The 16,443-nt window shown below is 41.5% G+C and overlaps 1 protein-coding gene across 3 annotated transcripts in view; it reads right to left on the bottom strand.

Moving 5' to 3' along the window:
• Positions 1-16,443, bottom strand: part of TIE1 (tyrosine kinase with immunoglobulin like and EGF like domains 1) — a 64,016-nt gene that overhangs the window by 26,524 nt on the left and 21,049 nt on the right. For all 3 annotated transcript variants that reach the window (XM_073593908.1, XM_073593907.1, XM_073593910.1), the window contains exons 4-12: positions 15,278-15,433; positions 15,053-15,184; positions 13,657-13,797; positions 12,820-12,948; positions 6,792-6,937; positions 6,556-6,700; positions 4,733-4,891; positions 3,744-3,881; positions 1,154-1,444 (exon numbers count right to left, since the gene is read on the bottom strand). In XM_073593908.1, the coding sequence (XP_073450009.1) occupies positions 1,154-1,444; positions 3,744-3,881; positions 4,733-4,891; positions 6,556-6,700; positions 6,792-6,937; positions 12,820-12,948; positions 13,657-13,797; positions 15,053-15,184; positions 15,278-15,433 (1,437 nt within the window). The remainder of the gene's footprint in view (positions 1-1,153; positions 1,445-3,743; positions 3,882-4,732; positions 4,892-6,555; positions 6,701-6,791; positions 6,938-12,819; positions 12,949-13,656; positions 13,798-15,052; positions 15,185-15,277; positions 15,434-16,443) is intronic.

Here is a 16,443-nt window from a genome sequence, read left to right as displayed (position 1 = left end):
CTACTTCGAACCGGAGCCAAGGGATTTGAAGTGAGGGGGCATACCATTGGGCTAATTGGGTAAATCTGGCCGATAGATAATAAAGCCAAAGATTAGGAATGCTGAGGCCTCCTTTTCCTTGGGGTCTAAACATAAGGGAATAGCTAAATCTGGGTTTCTTGTTTAGCCATATGAATTTGTTGATCTCTCTCTGTAAGGAATCTAATGTTTTTTTTATGTAGAATAAGAGGAAGGGCTCTGAAAAAAAATAAAAGCTTGGGTAGTATCATCATTTTTACAGCCACTATTCTACCCGAGAATGAAATCTGGTATGATGACCAAAGTTTAAGTAAATTTTTAATACTATTAAATAAAGGAGGATAGTTTGCTTGGTAAAACGTTTTATAGGAAGATATAATTTGAATGCCTAGATATCTAAATGAATCCATATTCCAATTAAATGAGAATTTGTCCTTAAATGAAGCTATTAAGGCTGGAGGAATGTTGATTGGTAAAGCTGAGCATTTAGATAGATTTACACTCAGGCCTGTCAGGTCGTGGAAGATGGCAAGGGTTTTAGTTAGGTTGGGTAGGGAGATAAGAGGGTCGGTTATAAACAGAAGCACGTCATCTGCGTAGAGACTTAGTTTGTATTCCTTGGATCCCTTGGAGTATCCTTTAATGTCTATGTTATTTCTAATCGTGCAGGCAAGGGGTTCTATCGTGAGGGCGAAAAGTAGAGGGGAGAGGGGGCAACCCTGTCTGGTACCTTTGGTCAGGGGGAAAAAGTCTGAGTTGTTGCCTGGGAGTTTGATACGTGTTTGTGGGTTGTGATAGAGAGCCTTAAAACCATGTAAGAATTCATTGTTGATGCCATATTTGGGGAGTAGAGTGTCAAGATATGACCAGGAAAACGCTGTCAAACGCTTTATGTATGTCGAGACTGAGTAGTAGTGTGGATTTGGAATTTGTGTTGGAGTCTTGAATGATATTTGTGGTCAGTCGTATATTTTCTGTTATTTGTCTGTTAGGAATGAAACCCATTTGATCAGGATCAACTAGTGGGGAGATAACAGCCGATAATCTGTCTGTCCAAAATTGCGAACAGCATTTTATAATTCATTCATGCAGGTCTGTCATTTACTAGTACGTGGAGGTTATGGGATGGACTCACCCTTGCTATTGAGAGTAACGTAGTAGGGATCAGAAGGAGGCCCCAGGCGGGTACAGTGGTAAATTAAGACTCTGAAGATGTACTCTATGTTGGAGCTGAGGCCGTAGATCTTTTCAGACAAAATATCCATGGACGTCACATTCACTTCTCGAATAAGCTGGTTTGGAGATTGATAAACCCTGACCAGGAAACCATTCCCAACAATACTGTATGAAGGCAGCTGCCAATTAATGTATATCGTATGCCGGTCTTCCTTGGAGTAACCTTTTATTTCCGGTTTCACAGTAGGTTCTTGTGGAATAAATAAAATAAATAAATATGAATGAGCAACCTGGATCAGCTTTTAAAATGAACTTGATAGAGGGTTGAGGAAGTGGAACACTGGCCAACTGTCGTAGACAATCTCAGTTGGGTGTAGGAGTCTTTTATCTATACTAGCTCTTTAGCATTCCAAGACCATATACTGGGAATCCAATGTGTGTGTGGATAACAGTGTAGGGACTAGTATCTCTGTTCTCCTTCAAGGGGGTTTCAAGGGGCCCCCGCAAGGTAAACTTGGATAGGTGTAGAGACACACTATTTACACCGTGAGCCAGAAAAAGGCAAGTGAAGGGACTCATTTGGCCTGCAGGAAGCACTTTGGAGACCACTGCTTAAGACCTATATAATCTATATATTTTTTAAGGTATCAGTTTGATAAATTATACCTTATATATATGTGTTAGTTTTCTATCCTACCAAAGTATATACAATATTTAAAAAACATTTTTTATTGTATTTATTGTACCCTTAACCCTGATGAAAGGGCCATTCCCTCCCGAAATATGTCAGCACTTTACTTTCGAACTTTGAAACTAGTAAACCGTTTCTGAGCTGTTAAAATCTTGTGGCGCTCTTTTGAATAGAAGAACTCACAAGGACCCAGTATGTGGTCATTTGGATAGGTGTGGAGGTGCACTTGGTATACACGGTTGTCACACTTGAGGTTATTGTTTAGCAAGTTTATTGAAATATACAGTTCACATTTAGTGAGTAAAGCCAAAGTGTGTTGGGGGAAGGGCCTCCCCCTTCATCAGGGCTAGAATATAGGGAAACATTAAAAGCAACTCTGATGGTAGTTGTGGTCGCAACTGACCTCCAACCAAGAGTCAAAGGATAGGGCCCTTTAGGTGCTGTCAGACAGTGGAGAACCAGTATTCTTCCCACTGGTATGATATAGACAATTAGGCATTATTCCTCCCACTAATACCACTGATGGGGCACTATTCCTCCCACTAATACCAATGAAGGGACACTATTCCTCCCACTAATACCAATGATGGGGCACTATTCCTCCCACTAATACCAATGATGGGACACTATTCCTCCCACTAATACCAATGATGGGGCACTATTCCTCCCACTAATACCAATGATGGGACACTATTCCTCCCACTAATACCAATGATGGGGCACTATTCCTCCCACTAATACCAATGATGGGACACTATTCCTTCCACTAATACCAATGATGGGGCACTATTCCTCCCACTAATACCAATGATGGGACACTATTCCTCCCACTAATACCAATGATGGGACACTATTCCTGCCACTAATACCAATGATGGGGCACTATTCCTCCCACTAATACCAATGTTGGGGCACTATTCCTCCCACTGATACCAATGATGGGGCACTATTCCTCCCACTAATACCAATGATGGGGCACTATTCCTCCCACTAATACCAATGATGGGGCACTATTCCTCCCACTAATACCAATGATGGGACACTATTCCTCCCACTAATACCAATGATGGGGCACTATTCCTCCCACTAATACCAATGTTGGGGCACTATTCCTCCCACTAATACCAATGATGGAGCACTATTCCCCTTACTGATACCAATGATGAGGCACTATTACTCCTCCTACTGGCTGCAAATGCTATGTAATTTTCTTACTCCCACTGACCACCAATCCGGAGGCATTGATTGTTTGCTCCCACTGACACTGGGGCATTTTCTACTTCTACTGACCACTGTCTGACCCCCTCAAGTCTGAAAGACAGTAATCTGGCCCTTAGTTTAGAAAGTTTGGAGACTCCTGGTCTACACGCTAAAGCCTTATTTCTTCTCTCAGAGGAAAATTCATGTATAATTGTACAACAAAGTAGATAAAAATAGAAATAGAAAAGAGAAAAAAAAATACAAGTAAGAGGACTAGCAGAAAATTATTAAAAGCAAAAGAGATATACACTTTACGTTAATCCTCTTATGTTAAAAAAAACATAAACCAAAACATCTACCAGCCTATCTTTGCTTATTGTAAGCCTACACATAGGTTCATAGAAGCAACTACTGTATCTGTACTATAAATTCAATTTCAATGATTGGCTGGGGATTACAGTGGAAAAGTATGGGATTGCATTTAATGATTTAATACCTCTCCCCAATAACTCCCTAGGGTCCCTCCAGGAATCAGGTCGGTTGTTCCTTCAACCCCTAATTCCTCTGTTTCTTCAAAGCTCATAAAAGAAATTTCTCACTGCCTCACCACACCAATCAAATAATTTGATTTAAAAAAAAAACAAAACAAAATACATACCTATGCAGTCTGTTTCCAGAACAGCAATTGGTCCCAGGGGTCCTTCACCACCTGGGCCTGGCCGACTAAGCTGATAGCGCACCTGGTAAGCAGTGACTGGCTTTAGGTTTGGAAGGGTGATGCTGTCCTTTTGCTCCACTGTAAACAGAGATAGCAATATTAGGATGTTAGTAGATAGAACACATTAATTATCTAGATACAAGGTTGGTGGAAAATGTGGTCATAAGTAACAATTTGCAGTAGACATGTGCAACATATAAACATTTGTTCTGTTCTCTACTCTATTCTATTTATGCTTTTATTTTCCATTCTGTTCTGTTTTACTCTATTCTATTCTTTTATTTGCTACTCTATTCTATTCCTATTTTACTCTATTCTTGTTTTCAAACTTGGATTTTGGATTTGTTTGAATTCCTTATTGTTGTAATTTGGAAATTCAGATACATCCGAATATCCGAATAACGAAAAATTCATCCAAATTTCGATTACATGCATAATTTGCAGGCAATTGCAAGCAGCTTTAAAAATATCCAAACATATTGACCATTTTGTGATCAGAGATCAGTAATGCTCAGATGTGCCACATTTAACAGTGGCAGCATTTATCTGTTAAATTCGAAAATAGTCTATGACTATTTTGCATATATAAATCATTTTTATAATTTTTTTAAAAGACGCAAAAGGCTTTTTTTTTTGGTTGGCCGTCTTAATAAAAAAAAAAAAACCTCCTTAGTTTTTTATTACAGGCTGACAACTACAAGAAAAAGTATGTATTTTTTAATACTGTAACTGTATCTAACAATTGCAGTATTAAACAGAGGCACGCTGCCATCTTCAGGCTACATTGTCACCTGCAGACTGAGGGTTTAGGCCCTCAGCCTTCATGTGACAGTCATCAGTCTACACGATCTATTATGGTGGCCCTCAATGTCTCCTAGCAACAACTTTGTACTAGTAAACTTGGTGTGAAATGTACAGTATTATTTCACCTATTATGCTGGACCAGTCAGATTTCATGCCGTTCAGTTGATATAGGAGCTTGATGGATGATATGGGCCCATCTCCAGAAAAATTATAAATTGGCTCCAGGATGAGTGCTCTGCTACCTCTCCCCAGTAGACGTGGTGGTTCCAAGGGGGTCGGCGGCACTGCAGACAAAATAAAAAACTGTCAATATAATAAATATACACAATGCAATATTTTATAGGCTATGTGCAGTGGCTTGGTGCATGTATTAGGTGTCCTGAAAAAGTTTATCTAAAGACAAAACTTTTTGTTTAAATTTTGGATACATAAGATAAGGTTTAAAACCCCAGTGAGAATTTTTTTCCATCTATGTCCCTGAGGAGAGATTTCACTACACTTCTTATTTTCTAGAAACAACGGGAAGTAGAAGTAAATCTCTCCAAAGGGAAGGGACATACCCACTTTGACAGTTGGACCCTGGAACAGATGTCTCCTATACTGCAAGGTTTCCTCTTATCTCATAATCTGCTGTCAACTCAAAATGTTGAATTTCTCCTCACTTTCAGTCCGGGAGACAATGGCCACCAGGACAAATAGAGAGGGTATATCTTTCCAAGGGGGGCACAGATTAAATAATCAAAACTAAAGAAAAAAGATTGGACTTTAGACACGCTTTAATCATGTGACCCCATAATAATAAGAAATCTGTGCCTGACCACAGGCGCTTTGTAATTTTTTTACTCACTACCAAGCCTTGATGGTCACTGATGCTGAGGCATTTTCTACTCCCACTGGCCACAGTCTGGCCCTCATAAATTCTGAAGGACAGCAAACTGTAAAGACCCCATCTTAAAACAACCTTACCTTGCCACTTGTTTCTCTTGCACCTTGAACCCCTTGCTCCTCCCATGAACTTCCTAAAAGCCATGGCTTTGCACTTCCTGTTGGCTAGATTATTGTGCTCTCTCCAGCCAATATCTCACGCTTGTCTCTTCTGCTGGTGTCCGTATCTTCACTACCACTTGTTGCTGATGTTCGGCTTGTTCCTCAACTGTGCTTCTGCTTGATCCCATTCCCCGCCTACAATCACTCTTTACCAACCTTCAACTTGTTTACTGACTACACCTCTGCTTGATCTCTACCTGCTATATCTACTACTGGACCTCGGCTTGCTCACTTCCTGGTGGGGCGATCCTGAGGACTGGGACCTGGTACTAACATGCAGCAAAACCCATCTCCACCATCAGGAGCTCTGGTGAATACCAGTTAGAGATTAGACTCCGAGCCTCAGATAAGCCTGCGTCATTCACCAGGGTGACCTGCCCGTGTACTCTTCCTACTCTCTACTGGTCTCTGAGCCTGACCCCTAACCATAACATGGTGGAATTATCAAAAAAACAATAGTAAGTAACATATGATAATACAATGTTCAATTTTTTTAAGCTGCTTAAATAGGCTGCTGATGGATGATGTGCAAACCCACAGAATTTTAATACCCTGATGAAGAAGTTACAGCCTCTGAAATATGTTGGCTTTATAACCAGCCTGTCAATGGAATAAACTTGTGTGTATTTGGATTGGAATATCTTGATGTACTTCAATTCTAGTTTCACTCATCTCTATTACAACCCAAATGGGGAAACCTTTTAGTGCCCAGAAGCTGCTAGCCAAATATTTTGTTTCTCTACACCACTGCCATACTATTGGATAATGATAACAATAATACAAAATTAATTTTTAGAGAAATCTCAGGGTTTCAGTGCTATGTATACAATTTTCCCAAGCAATTTATTTTAATGTCAGCCTTTTGATGTCACCTCACTACAGGAAGATTGAATTGCCTCACCTTTGACCAGAACACGAAATTTAAGATTGTCCTGCCCACCGCTAGTAGACACACGGCACTCCCATAATCCATGGTCGTTCAGAGTCATGGCTGGCACAGTGAAAGTACAAGTGCTCCGTTCTGCATCGAGGAGAGCATTGCTGGCCTGTGTGAGAGGGAGAGGGGAAAGATGGGCTTTAGCTGGAAACAACCGGCTTGAATTAACGTCATAAAATTATACCTGACCCGCGGCTTACCATGATGACTGAACCATCGGGTCTCCGCAATACTATACTCCCCAGCACAGGCTGGGGGTTCCCAGATGCGGCACATGTCAGCACTGCTGGGGAATCCAGGTTGAACTCCACCTGAGATGGAAGATTGACGATTTGAGGATGATGATCTGTAGCCAAGGAGACAAAACAAAATAACTTTAATGTTAAAATATCAAAATATATTGTAGTTTTTATTAATAATTACATAGTTACATCGTTGGTAAGGTTGAATATAGACACCAGTCCATCCAGTTCAAACTGTGGGTGTGTGTATTTGTTTTTTAAAATAAATGAAGGGGCAAAAGTTTTGCCGGGGGAAGGGTATTAAAAATACCCTAGGGACTTTTAAGGTGCTGTTTAAGTAAACAATGTACTCAATAGTCAATAGATCTGTACAATCAATCTTTTTTTAAAAAATATCTATACTTTTATTAGAACCATCATGAATTAAAAACCAATGTCTCAAACGCATGAGATATCAACATAATAATATCATACAAAGGTGGTAGATCCACAAAACAGTACATTAAAGATACAGCAACACAGAGCTACTTAATGGTTTCGTGACAGATTGCCGCTCGACATGTTTCGCTCTCATACGAGCTTCTTCAGGAGTTTTATGGCAAAAAAATTTTTGGTGTAGAAGACTCTAAACAGTAAAAAAAATATATAACAGTGAATACATACATCATCATGAGAGTGGATAGTGGCATATTGATTGACAATATATGATATCAACCAACTGATATTAAGTTTAAGAGTTACAACAAGATTGTACAGAAATAATCGTATTAATTTATTATTAAAAAAGAAAACAAATTGAAAAAAGAAGAATAGTTTTTGCTTAATATATCTTACCAGGCTGTAGTGCACCAACAGTATATAAAGCTTGAGATAACTGATAAACTGCTACTGACTCTCCAAAAATGGGGTCTCTCATACGTGGGGGTCAACCCTCTTGATGTGACCACAGGGGAATGTAAAGTTTTAAAAGAGTCCTTAAATGGTGCAAACAAAATTTTGCAATTAGTTTTAAGTGTAGATGCAAAATGCATAGTATTTAGTCCCTGAATATATGGATTGATTACCTTCAATAGAACCAATGTTTATAAGGGCTTGTAAATAAGACAGCCTCCCAAGGAAAGTGGACAATAATAGCCAGAGTAAATCATTAAATAATGAAGTCAAACAGTAATGGAGACTTTAATTTGTTGTGCAAAGAAGGAGAGATCCCTTCTCGGCACCAATCCCTAAAGTAAGTAAGTAAACTTGTAAGGCAAATGGTTCGGTGTACTGGGCTTGAAAACAGTCCGTGCCCACCTTACAAAGAGGCGCCGGTAGCAGAGCAGTGTGCGGTACTGAGTACCGCCTTTATATAACCCCTATCCCGACGGCGTCTGACCTCACCGCCGGGATGCGGACGCTTGATTGAGAACGCCTGCGTTCCGGCATCACGGGGGAACGTGGTGACGTCATCTTGACGTCAGCGACGTTGCTAGAGTCTAATGCGCAGGCGCATAAGCCTGATAAGCTATGGAGCAAGGAAGCGCCCTTAACACCATCTTAAAGAAGGGCAAACAGATGGCAAAACAAACGCTGTCCACAATGGGACATCTAAATGCATTAGTACATGTGTGTTCTCTAGGAAGCGTAAATAAAGGGCTATATACAGGCTCCATGTAAACGATTATATAATATGAAAAAATCCCCCATTTGTCAGAACTAGGGCTTACTTCTCTAGGGCTCCCATTTGGCGAGCGATTGGTTATACACTACCCAGAGAAATGGGTGCCCCGGGCGTCCATATGGTCTAAAAAGACAGGAGTAACCCAGCAAGAGAGACCAAGGTAGTAGCCAATTCGAATAAGATAGAACATAAGTATGTGCAATATAAAGGTTGCAAAAGACAGCCTGCAAGATAAATAGCAGCACCCCAGTAGGAATTCATTACATTTGTATCAATAATTATGTGATTATATATATTTTGTACATCAGCACAAAATATCAACTGATCTAGACATGTAAATCAATAATAAATCCAATAACTAAAAAGAAAGGAAAAGATGAGAAGAAAAAAAAAAAAATATGTACAAAGATGTACAAAATATATATAATCACATAATTTTTGATACAAATGTAATGAATTCCTACTGGGGTGCTGCTATTTATCTTGCAGGCTGTCTTTTGCAACCTTTATATTGCACATACTTATGTTCTATCTTATTCGAATTGGCTACTACCTTGGTCTCTCTTGCTGGGTTACTCCTGTCCTTTTAGACCATATGGACGCCCGGGGCACCCATTTCTCTGGGTAGTGTATAACCAATCGCTCGCCAGATGGGAGCCCTAGAGAAGTAAGCCCTAGTTCTGACAAATGGGGGATTTCTTCATATTATATAATCACTTACATGGAGCCTGTATATAGCCCTTTATTTACGCTTCCTAGAGAACACACATGTACTAATGCATTTAGATGTCCCATTGTGGACAGCGTTTGTTTTGCCATCTGTTTGCCCTTCTTTAAGATGGTGTTAAGGGCGCTTCCTTGCTCCATAGCTTATCAGGCTTATGCGCCTGCGCATTAGACTCTAGCAACGTCGCTGACGTCGAGATGACGTCACCACGTTCCCCCGTGATGCCGGAGCGCAGGCGTTCTCAATCAAGCGTCCGCATCCCGGCGGTGAGGTCAGACGCCGCCGGGATGGGGGTTATATAAAGGCGGTACTCAGTACCGCACACTGCTCTGCTACCGGCGCCTCTTTGTAAGGTGGGCACGGACTGTTTTCAAGCCCAGTACGCCGAACCATTTGCCTTACAAGTAAGTGTTACACCTGCAGCATTGTCAGCTTTTGACAATAACTGCTTTTATTAAGCCGTTTTTAATTACTTTTTCTTTCCTTTAGGGATTGGTGCCGAGAAGGGATCTCTCCTTCTTTGCACAACAAATTAAAGTCTCCATTACTGTTTGACTTCATTATTTAATGATTTACTCTGGCTATTATTGTCGACTTTCCTTGGGAGGCTGTCTTATTTACAAGCCCTTATAAACATTGGTTCTATTGAAGGTAATCAATCCATATATTCAGGGACTAAATACTATGCATTTTGCATCTACACTTAAAACTAATTGCAAAATTTTGTTTGCACCATTTAAGGACTCTTTTAAAACTTTACATTCCCCTGTGGTCACATCAAGAGGGTTGACCCCCACGTATGAGAGACCCCATTTTTGGAGAGTCAGTAGCAGTTTATCAGTTATCTCAAGCTTTATATACTGTTGGTGCACTACAGCCTGGTAAGATATATTAAGCAAAAACTATTCTTCTTCTTTTTTCAATTTGTTTTCTTTTTTAATAATAAATTAATACGATTATTTCTGTACAATCTTGTTGTAACTCTTAAACTTTAATATCAGTTGGTTGATATCATATATTGTTAATCAATATGCCACTATCCACTCTCATGATGATGTATGTAATCACTGTTATATATTTTTTTACTGTTTAGAGTCTTCTACACCAAAAATTTTTTGCCATAAAACTCCTGAAGAAGCTTGTATGAGAGCGAAACATGTCGAACGGCAATCTGTCACGAAACCATTAAGTAGCTCTATGTTGCTGTATCCTTAATGTACTGTTTTGTGGATCTACCACCTTTGTATGATATTATTATGATGATATCTCATGTGTTTGAGACATTGGTTTTTAATTCATGATGGTTCTAATAAAAGTATAGATATTTAAAAAAAAAAGATTGATTGTACAGATCTATTGACTATTGAGTACATTGTTTACTTAAACAGCACCTTAAAAGTCCCTAGGGTATTTTTAATACCCTTCCCCCGGCAAAACTTTTGCCCCTTCATTTATTTTGAAACATGGGATGTGGTGCTTTCTGTTGACTACATCTGCCCTTATTACTTTAATATATTTGTTTTTTAAGTCAATATCATTTCCCATACTCCTGTATATTGCACTCCCTAAGATGCCCATCTAAGAGTTTTTTGAAACTATTGATACTTCCCGCTGACACCACTGATTGTGGAAGGTGGTTCACAGCCCTACCACTCTAACAGCAAAAAAAAAAAAAACCTACGCAGTTTAAGGTTAAACGGCTTCTCTTCTAATTTCATGGAGTGGCCACATGTCTTCTTAAGCTCCCTGAAGCTAAATAGTTTTCTTCCTATGCTGGGATCACCGTTGAGGTATTTGTATACCACTATGATATCTCCTCTCAAGCTTCTCTTCTCCAGAGAGAATAGGTTTAATGTTTGTAGTCGTTCCTCATAACCAAGGTCCTTCAGTCCCCTTTTTAGCTTTGTTGCCCATCTCTGGACTCTCTCCATTTCCAGCACATCCTTCCTAAAGATTGGTGACCAGAAGTGGCCGAACCACAGTTTTTTAAAGTGGTAGAATTTTAGTCTTGTCTCTGGAGTAAATACAGCACTATTGTACAATGTTTGCCATTAGTGATGAGCCGAGCTCCCCTGGGTTCGGGTCAAGCAGGGTTTGGTGAACTTCAAACCACGTAACCTGTGATGAAACGTATAGGGTGGAGCCTACGAGGTGATATCATCACGCACGAGAATTGATTGACGGCTGGGGTCCTATCTGTTTCGCCCACAGGAATGCCATACAACGCTACATGCCTGTGAAGTCTGTCAGCTACTTTCACATTGTGAGTGTACATTCGTTATCTATTAATAAAAATAACTATACCAGGGATTTCACACTATGAGATTGCTTCTTATGTCTTACTTCTGAGAAATTGTGGCTCCATATCCCTTACTGGCTTGGAGAAGGAGACAAACTGGTTTAGGAAAGACCTTAACCCTTTGAGCACTGTTTGACCATCTGTTGATACAGGAGTCAATTTCATCTGGTAAGGAGCTGGAGTACATTTTTCTCTTGGATGGGGCGCAACGCTCAGGAGTTGGAATGTTATCACTGACTTCCTTTTCTTAATCACTTCAGTGTCTTTTGTATTAGAATGTGGAGATTTTTTTCTTGCTTTTTTGCTTTTTTTTACACTTCTGGTGGGCTTTATTTAATTAATGTTGAGTTCTTGGACGCATTTTTTTCTCACTGAGATTTATTTTTATATTTGCACATGTTCATGCATATCTTTGCAGTATACATACAGTATGTATTACTTTTATACAATGATACACTGACACCTAGGGGTCTAGAACAAAGACATACTGACACTTGGGGATCCCAGAACAATGACACACTGACACTTGAGGGTCCCAGAACAATGACACACTGACACTTGGGGTCTAGAACAAAGACATACTGACACTTGGGGGACAAGAACAAAGACATACTGACACTTGGGTATTGCAGAACAATGACGCACTGACTCTTGGGGTCTAGAAAAAATACATACTAACACTTGGGGGTTCCAGAACAATGACACACTGACAATGGGGGATCTACAACAAAGACATACTGACACTTGGGAATCCTAGAACAATGACACACTGAAACATGGGGTTCCCAGAACAATGACACACTGACACATTTGGGGTCCAGAATGATGACATACTGACACATGGGGTTCCCAGAACAATGACACTCTGACACCTGGAGGGTCTAGAACAAAGACATACTGACATTTGGGGGTCCTATAACAATGACACACTGACCCTTGGGGGTCTAGAACAAAGACATACTGACATTTGGGGGTCCCAGAACAATGACACACTGACACTTGGGGGTCTAGAACAAAGACATACTGACATTTGGGCGTCCCAGAACAATGACACACTGACAAATGGGGTTCTAGAACAAAGACATACTGACACTTGGAATCCCAGAACAAGGACACGCTGACTCTTGGGGGTCCAGAACAATGACACAGTCGCACTTGGTGGTCCCAAAAAACTGACATATTAAAATTTGGGGATCCGAAAACAATTACACAATGACATTTGGGTGTCCAGAACAATGACACACTGACACTTGGGGACATAACACATGTATCTTCACACAGTCACTAGAAGTTTTACCTGACTTTTCACAGTGCTGTCCATGATAGCCGTTGGCGCAGACACAGCCACTAAACCTATTACAGGAGCCTCCACTTTCGCACTCGCATTTCAGGGCACAGTTCGCTCCATATGTTCCTACAGGGCACTCTGTATGTAAATGACAGTCAAACAACATTGTATGAAACAGGACAGTCTGGACAAAATTTTAATCTTATATGTGTTTAATTCATTCCTTAGAAACACCACTAAATTAAAGCAGCATCAAAATCTGACTTGTAGAAGCTAAAAGTGGACCTTTTTTATTTTTTAGGTACACCATATGGCCAAAAGTTAGCTTGACTATCACACTTATACGAGCTTGTTGGATATCTCATTCCCAATCCAGGTCCGTTATTTTGGGGTTGCTCCTCCTTTGTGACTGTGATGTCCTCCACTCTTCTGGGAAGGCTTTCCATGAGATTTTGGAGGGTGTCTGTGGGAATTTGTGTCCATTTGTGAGATCTGGTACTGATGTTGGATAAGACGACCAGACTCACCATCTGAGTTCCAATTCTCCCTAAAGGTGTTCAGTAGGGTTGAGGTCAGGGTTCTGTGCAGGACTGGAGACACTCTGAACTCTATACTTTTGGCTATATAGGAAGGCGTGTAGGTCAGGTGTCCACAAGCTTTGGGTCATACAGCTGGAGTTAAATCCAGATTTACTATTTCACTATGTTTGTTTTAGGCTTTTCAAACTTCCATAGGCTTCATTATAGATGGATTCTTTGTCTACACACATGGACTATACAAAATTGACCATTTTCCTTGATCAAAATCTTATATGGAACAAAATAGGGATCATGATGGCTCCTGTACCTTTTTGGCAATGGTCGCCAGTCCATCCGCTGCCACAGGAACATCCATATGGGTCTGGAAGGCAGAAGGTGAGTCCCTTGCAGCCCTGATCCCTCTTACATGTCTCCTGACAGTTTCGGCCAAAGTTCCCCTCTCTGCATGCTGAAAAACAGAGAAACACATTCATGTATCCCTTCATTCCTTCATTTGGCATGATTTTTTGGGGATTCCGCAAAAAAAGGAGTAACTAACATAAAGTGTATGTGAAACGAAAACTTTTATTTTAAGTTTAGGGCAAAATACATTCTGGTTAGGGGGGTTTTCCTTCACTTCCTGTCCTAGAGACACAGCAGGAAGTAAAAAGAGATCTCGCCAAAGCCAAGGGATACCTCCCCCTCCTCCCGTAGACATTTGTCACCAGAACAGGTATTCCGTTAGGACACATGTCCCCTTTGTTCACCTTCTGTTCTGGTGACAACTATAAAATGGTGTATTTACAATCAATTTCTCTACCAGGGATAATGGTCACCAAGACAAATAGAGGGGGGGGGAATCTCTCAGATGGAGACACAGACAGCAACAAAAGGAGGCCTACCAATCCACATTCTAGCTTCAACAAAATAAATTAATAACTAAATACAGTTTTGGATATACATGCACTTACAACCCAACCCTGCTGTTAAATATTTGCCTGTGCCCCCCCCCCCCCCCCTGTCTTGGGGATATTCCCCCTCACTTCCAATTTTGACACTATAACACAGAAAATGAGGCATATGGGGACATAAGGTTCTAACCCCCTGGTGGTTTAACAATGCTGCAACTGACCAGCAATGCAAGTTGGGGGAAGGGGGGGTTAACAGTGCCACCACCGGCAAGCAATGTGCATGCGCGGGGGGGGGGGGTTACAGCACTTCTACTCACCAGCAATGGCAGTGCTGGGTTGCAGAGGCAGGGGTTAATAACACTGCCAATGATCACCAGTAAAGGGGAGAGGGGAGGGGAGTGTCGGGATCTGCACTTAAGGCCCATTATAATTTTCAAGTTGACCACCACTGTTTTAAGCATTAACCACTCTATTGGAAAATTTGTTCTAATACTTTCTGTGTCTGTCTCGGGGAGGGGGATCTTGGTGTCCTTCTGTTTTGGGGCATCCAGTTCCCCTAACCCTCTCTTCCTTTGACAACTGACTCAATAAAATAGCAAAAAGAAAATGAACAGAGTAAAAGTCTGTCTGTCACTCTCAATGAGTATCTGGGCATAGCAACAAAGCAAATCCCTATTAGGAAATCTGGGGGGGGGCATAAAATCCAGTAGCTCTTTCAGGGGCCATTGCTACATGTGCATAAGGCAACCCTCAGTATTCCTGGCTCAGGTATATGATAGTTCCCTTTTTGATTCTGAAGGGAACTTGACTTACCCTTCTCACAGCGGTTTCCCATGAATCCTGGGGCACAAATACACTCTCCACTGATGTCATGACACACTCCGCCATTTAGGCACTCAAGGCAATCCTTCTGGCAAGATGGACCCCACTTGTTCTCTGGGCATCCTGCATCAGGAGAGGAAAGAAGGCAAAAGAATATCAGAAAAGTAGAAATCAGGGGGCTCAGTATACACAGGAATGAGAGTTCTTATTGCTCACCTCGTACAATGAGTCTGAAGAAGGCGTTAGCCAAGGGTGTTGCTCCTGTAAACCCGCCACTGTACACCCCCGCCTGACTCAGCTGCACATTTTGGAGAGTAAGCCGAGCGATCACGCCACTGATCTCGTTCTTGTAGGTGGTCTGGAAAAACGTTCCTACAATGGAATTGTTAATATGTTAGCACAAATCTTTGTATCTGCATAGACTGTTGACTACATAGGATCAAAGGACCAACCTCTGGGAACGCTGACTCTAAAGGACCAAGCACTGGAAGCATTGACTCTAGAGGATCAATCACTGGGAACACTGACTCTAGAGGACAAACTGTTCGGAGCGCTGACTCCAATGGGCTAACCGCTGTGAGCTCTGTCTTCAGAGAACCAACCACTGAAAGTACTGCTTCCAGAGGATCAACCACTGGGAGCACTGACTCTAGAAGACCAACCAACTCAGAGTACTGTTTTCAGAAGAACAACTGTTTGGAGCACTGACTCCAGATGATCAATCACTGGGAGTGCTGACTCTAAAGGACCAACCGCTGGGATCACTAACTCTAGAGGACCAACTGCTGGTAGTGTTGACTCCAGTCGACCAACTACGGGGAGTACTTATTTTAGAGCACCAACTGCTGGGAGTGCTGACTCCAGAGGCTCAACAACTAGGACTGCTGACTCTAGAGGACCAACCGCTGGGATCACTCACTCTAGAGGACCAACTGCTGGAAATGTTGACTCCAGTCAACCAACTACGGGGAGTACTTATTTTAACTGCTGGGAGTGCTGACTCCAGAGGCTCAACTACTAGGAGTGCTGACTCTAGAGGACCAACCGCTGGGAGCATTGACTCCAGAGGACCAACCGCTAGGAGCGCTGACTTCAGAGGACCAATAACTGGGAGTGCTGACTCTGGAGGACCAATACCTGGGAGTGCTGACTCCAGAGGCTCAACAACTAGGAGTACTGATTATGGAGGACCAACCACTGAAAGTGCTGACTCCCGAGGATCAACCACTGGGAGTTCTGACTCCAGAATATCAACCACTGGGAGCATTTATTCTAGAGGACCAACCATTGGGAGCGTTAACTCCAGAGGACCAATGGCTGGGATTGCTGACTCCAGACGTTCAACCACTAGGATTGCTGACTCTGGAGGACCAACTGCTGGG

Source organism: Aquarana catesbeiana, linkage group LG07 (genome assembly GCF_042186555.1).
Source record: "Aquarana catesbeiana isolate 2022-GZ linkage group LG07, ASM4218655v1, whole genome shotgun sequence".
In the NCBI taxonomy this organism is placed as follows: Eukaryota; Metazoa; Chordata; class Amphibia; order Anura; family Ranidae; genus Aquarana; species Aquarana catesbeiana.
Note: the sequence above shows the minus strand (reverse complement) of the source record. Positions and strands in the feature narration are given on the sequence as shown.